The sequence below is a fragment of the Arachis stenosperma genome, chromosome 6 (assembly GCF_014773155.1).
Source record: "Arachis stenosperma cultivar V10309 chromosome 6, arast.V10309.gnm1.PFL2, whole genome shotgun sequence".
Taxonomy (NCBI): Eukaryota; Viridiplantae; Streptophyta; class Magnoliopsida; order Fabales; family Fabaceae; genus Arachis; species Arachis stenosperma.
This window is the reverse complement of record NC_080382.1, coordinates 51573556-51578372: the sequence shown is the minus strand read 5'-3', so window position 1 is coordinate 51578372 and position 4817 is coordinate 51573556. Positions and strand designations below refer to the sequence as shown.

At 31.6% G+C, this 4817-nt stretch overlaps 1 protein-coding gene across 1 annotated transcript; it reads left to right on the top strand.

Moving 5' to 3' along the window:
• Positions 1–1780: 1780 nt before the first annotated feature.
• LOC130935568 (60S ribosomal protein L24-like) lies at positions 1781–3393 on the top strand. The gene is made up of 5 exons (XM_057865366.1): positions 1781–1875; positions 2365–2440; positions 2531–2632; positions 2746–2894; positions 2986–3393. The coding sequence occupies exons 1-5, from the start codon at positions 1865–1867 to the stop codon at positions 3140–3142; spliced, it is 495 nt and encodes a 164-aa protein (XP_057721349.1). The 5' UTR covers positions 1781–1864; the 3' UTR covers positions 3143–3393.
• Positions 3394–4817: the final 1424 nt, after the last annotated feature.

Genomic DNA, 4817 nt, shown 5'->3' with positions numbered 1-4817 from the left:
TGAGAATAGTACTTTCTAAAAATAAAGATATTTTCCTAAACTAGTATAATTATGCATTATTACTTAAATTCTAATTATAGTATAATTATAATAAAGATATTTTTATAAAATAAACGTAGAAGAGAAAATAGGACATCATTTTGGCAGAAAAATAAATTTATGATGAATTGACACTTCACTTCTATTAGCCGAAGGAAAACCCAATTTTAGTATATTAAGTAGATAAGTGATTGAATGTACATTTTTTCGTTTTTATCAATAACTCTATATTGTTCTAATTTAAAATTTTAAATATATCTAAATTAATTTGGGCTGGTTAAAGATGTTTAAATTCAAATTAATTCAAATAAAACTACTAATTCAATATATCTAAACTAATTTGGGTTGGTTAAAGATGTTTAAATTCAAACTAATTCAAATAAAACTACTAATTCAACTCAATCTAAATCGAAAGTCGATCAAACTACATTAAATCGCATTGATTATGTGATCCAATCCAAATCAAATTATAGAATGTGATATATTATTATTGTTGTAGTATTTAAGATTTTACCTATAATATATTTAATTTATTTATATATTATTATTATTTTGTGAGTATTTTGTGAATGTAAAAATGAAATTTACTAATTTATTTATTTTATTAACTTAAAATTATTTCTATTTTTTAATAATAAAATTTTAAAATTTTATTCTTTAAGCATTGAGTAAACTTATCCAATCCAAATTACAATACTTTATATTGAATTGAATTGGATTTAAAAATAAAATCAAATTTGTCTAATTTAAATCACAACAAATTATATACTTTGGGTCTGATTGATTTTTCTTTAAAATTGGTCTAAATTGCACATTAAATATTCCTATTATTGATTATCTAAGACTAAGTCCATTCTGAGCTAACTCTAATTTTGTTCACTAATATTTTTGCTTTTTTTCGTCATATAGGTTGAATAAACTTCAATTTTAAATAGTATAACATCAAAAATTCATCATTACTAGACACTCATAACATTTATAAGTGTTTCTAACTTTCTATCTACTACTTGGTGTCAACCAAATTTTGAATCTGGATGTAGCTAATTTTTTTTTTTTTTTTGGTCAAGCACCCTTAGACCTCTTTCCTTTTCTAATAGATTTCAAATATCAACTTTTTAGATATGGCTTGAATTTAAAAAATCAACAAAAATTTAGGATTTGGATACTTTTGTCATACGGAATCCATCTTTCATGGGTACAGCGTTAATTTCCTTAGTTTATGGGTACTTTTATCAGCATTCGTAAACTTTATGGATACTTTTGGTAGTTTTTCCTTTTCTAATAGATTTCAAATATCAACTTTTTAGATATGGCTTGAATTTGAACCTGGACATAGCTGTTCACGGGGCAAATGAGTTGCTCGACAACACTAGTATTTGACTATTTGGATTTACAATTTTTTGGTATTATGTTATACTATTCTTTTTGTTTACTAACATTTTGTGGCCGAAAAACAAAACACCACAACTTAACAGGTAGATACATGGGCTGGACTAAATTAATGTGGTTTCTATTTAGTGAAGTGGCTTAATGGTGTATGGAAAATAGATAGTGGTCTGTCCAAAAAATTAGTGGCCCGTTGAAGAAGCCAGCAATGGAGGAGGGGGAAGATTTCAGCGAGCGCGAGAGGGAAGAGGGGTTCAATGTCGGGTCGGGTTTTTTGGTTGAGAATGGGTTTCTTTTTTGTTTGGGTTTGGGCCCGGTTGTTGGTTCAGTTCCTGACCAAAAAACAGAAAAAAGAATATAGATAGCTTCTCCGATTAGGGTTTTTATTTTTTAAGCAGAGGACGGACATTGAGCAGCCAAACCACCAGCAGCAACAGCCATGGTCCTCAAGTACGTTCCCTCTATCTTCTTCTTCTTCTTCTTCTCCGATTAGATCCTTTTCACTGATCTATAATCTATGTGTATAGTTCTATCTTCTGTGATGGATGAGCTTCTCCGAGCTCAAAAATTATTATTTTAACACAGTAGGAGCGAGAGAACGACTTATATTTATTATGAATTTGCGCCATCTTTTTTCTCTTGGCTGATATGTATACTTCTTTGCAATAATGTAAAAAAGTACCTGCGATGGTTAGATTTTTTAGAGATTGCTTTTTGGTTCTTGCTAGGACTTTCAATTTCTTTTCAAAACTTTAAGAAATGGTTTTAGTAGGTGTTGCGAAATTGCCTTGAGTTTTCAAACTTCGAAAGATATCTATTTGTTTAAACTGCTCAAAATAGCTGGTGTTTAACATTTTATTTTAGTAAAAGAGTAACCATTTTGAGTATTTTAGTTTCAATATGCTTATTGATATTAAATACTTGTTATTGTCATATTAGGACGGAACTTTGCCGCTTTAGTGGCGCCAAGATCTACCCGGGGAAGGGCGTCAGATTCGTTCGTGGTGATTCTCAGGTGATTTTGTGATTCTGATTTAATCTTGTTGCTATATGTTGCTGCTTTATTTAGCTGAATGTGCTGTTCTTTATGATGTTGATTGAACAGGTCTTTCTGTTTTCAAACTCGAAATGCAAAAGGTATTTCCACAATCGTTTGAAGCCATCAAAGCTCACATGGACTGCCATGTATAGGAAGCAACACAAAAAGGTGGTTGTCTAATTTGATGCAAACGATTAAATGAACATCCAAGATGAACTTGTAATCCGGAATCATAATTAATGAACCTCCTTAGAAGCATCTGTGCTTTTTGTGATGTATAGGACATTGCTCAAGAAGCTGTGAAGAAGAAGCGTCGTGCTACCAGGAAGCCATACTCTAGGTCAATTGTTGGTGCTACCTTGGAAGTTATCCAGAAGAGAAGAACCGAGAAGCCTGAAGTTAGAGATGCAGCAAGGGAAGCTGCTCTTCGGTGTGTAATCGGTCACTCTTTCTCCCTCTGTGCTCTAGTATGCCCACTGACATTAATCTTATATGATATCTATTTCAATGATGCTATGCAGTGAAATTAAAGAGAGGATCAAGAAGACAAAAGATGAGAAAAAGGCTATGAAGGCAGAGGTATCGGCTAAGCAACAAAAGGCACAGGGCAAAGGCCATGTTACAAAGGTTGCTGCACCGAAAGGTCCCAAACTTGGTGGAGGAGGTGGCAAACGCTGAGTTTCTAGTTTTGTACCTTTTTGGATACCGTTTAAATAGAGTTGTTTTGAAGCTTCTGTAGTGATACTGTATTTGCTTTCTTCATTAATCGTTTCTTATCATACTATTTGATCAAACGTAATCTTGAAACTTGAGTAACTTGTTATTGAGTGGATTACCCCACCCATTATATCGTTATGTTATACTCGAAACAACCTCTATTTGTTATTTTTCTTTAAATTTAAGTTTGGTTATTGCATATTTGCTCTGTATTTTAAGGTTTGTTCTATTTTTATCGCTTACTGTTGCGGTCATAGCTATGGGTTTACGGATTATTACGCTATGTCAGACCCAAGGTTATTATTGCTTTAGACTGTAGCTGAAGACATGGTGGCTAGTCAAATTGAGTAGGTCAACCCAATCAATGTATAAATTTCCAAATGAAATAGTGTTATGTGTTGTCATAAGATCAAATTGGATATGTATTAATATGTGCGGTTAATTTCTATTTCCAATACTGAATGAAGTTAAAAAGCAAATTTCATAAGCTTATAAGTTAAAAAGCAAATTTCAAAGCAAATTTCATACGCTTATAAATAGAGAAACAATCTGAGAAATATAATACACATAAGTAATAAAATATTTTCTTTTCTCTCTTTTACTATAATATTCTTCACTTTATACAGTGCTAATAAACTCTCTCTTTTATCTCTCAGTGATTTTAAGCTATAATATTTATAATATTAGCAAATAGATAAACTACTTATATTATAATGAGATAAGAGCATATTTATATTTTTCTATTTTATATTTATTTCTCTTATTTATTTTACAACAAGTTATCAATACGAGACTTTGATCAAATTTTTAGGAAGACTCAAGCAACAAATTTTTATTATATCGAAACTCTCTCATCTTGAATTCAATACTCTTGATATATCTGGAAACAACTATTTATCATGGATACTAGATGCTGAAATTCATCTTAATTCAATGGATCTTGGAGATACCATTAAGGCTAAAAATAATGCATCCAAAAAAGGATAAAGCCAAAGCCATGATTTTCCTTCGTCGTCATTGATGCGAGCGAAACCGTCAGTTAAGAATCTCTTCTCGGTGAAAGAAAGATAACCTCGTTGCAAGTATAGTTCTCAACCAACAAGTAATGCTCGATCAAAATTTACAATTTCTAATTAAAACCGAGAGTAGTTAAACTTCGGGTCGTTCTCCCTAGGAATACAATCGAGATGTTGCTCTTTCAGTTGATAGAAAAAAAAAAGAAAAGGCTTTTTTTTGCAAAATCGAAGAACAAAAGATTAAAAGAACTAAGGAATGCTCAAAATTGGAAATTAATGCAAGTGAAAAGAGAACAAGATCAAAACTAGTGAAAGTGCTATAAATGCATAAAGAAGCCTTGACTTGAGAATTTAGGATCCAAGGAATCCTATCATTGTCATAACCACAACTATGGTGATTATCATGAGTTAGTCCTGCTTAGTTAACCCCAACCATCGAGGAGTAAGTCAAGCAAGCATAATTGACCTTAATCCATAGGTCCTAACCAACTTACCAAACTAGTTGATAAAAGACTAGCTTTAATGGAAACAAGAGTCAACTAACTCCCCAAGAATCACCACTAAATGTCGGACATTATGACTCTAGTATCCTAAGAACTCAAATCTCAAACCAAGGTGTG

Coding starts and splice junctions, on each gene's coding strand:
- LOC130935568 (XM_057865366.1), top strand. Junction 2,441..2,530: donor TCGTTCGTGGTGATTCTCAG/GTGATTTTGTGA, acceptor TTGATTGAACAG/GTCTTTCTGTTTTCAAACTC. Junction 2,633..2,745: donor ATAGGAAGCAACACAAAAAG/GTGGTTGTCTAA, acceptor TGTGATGTATAG/GACATTGCTCAAGAAGCTGT.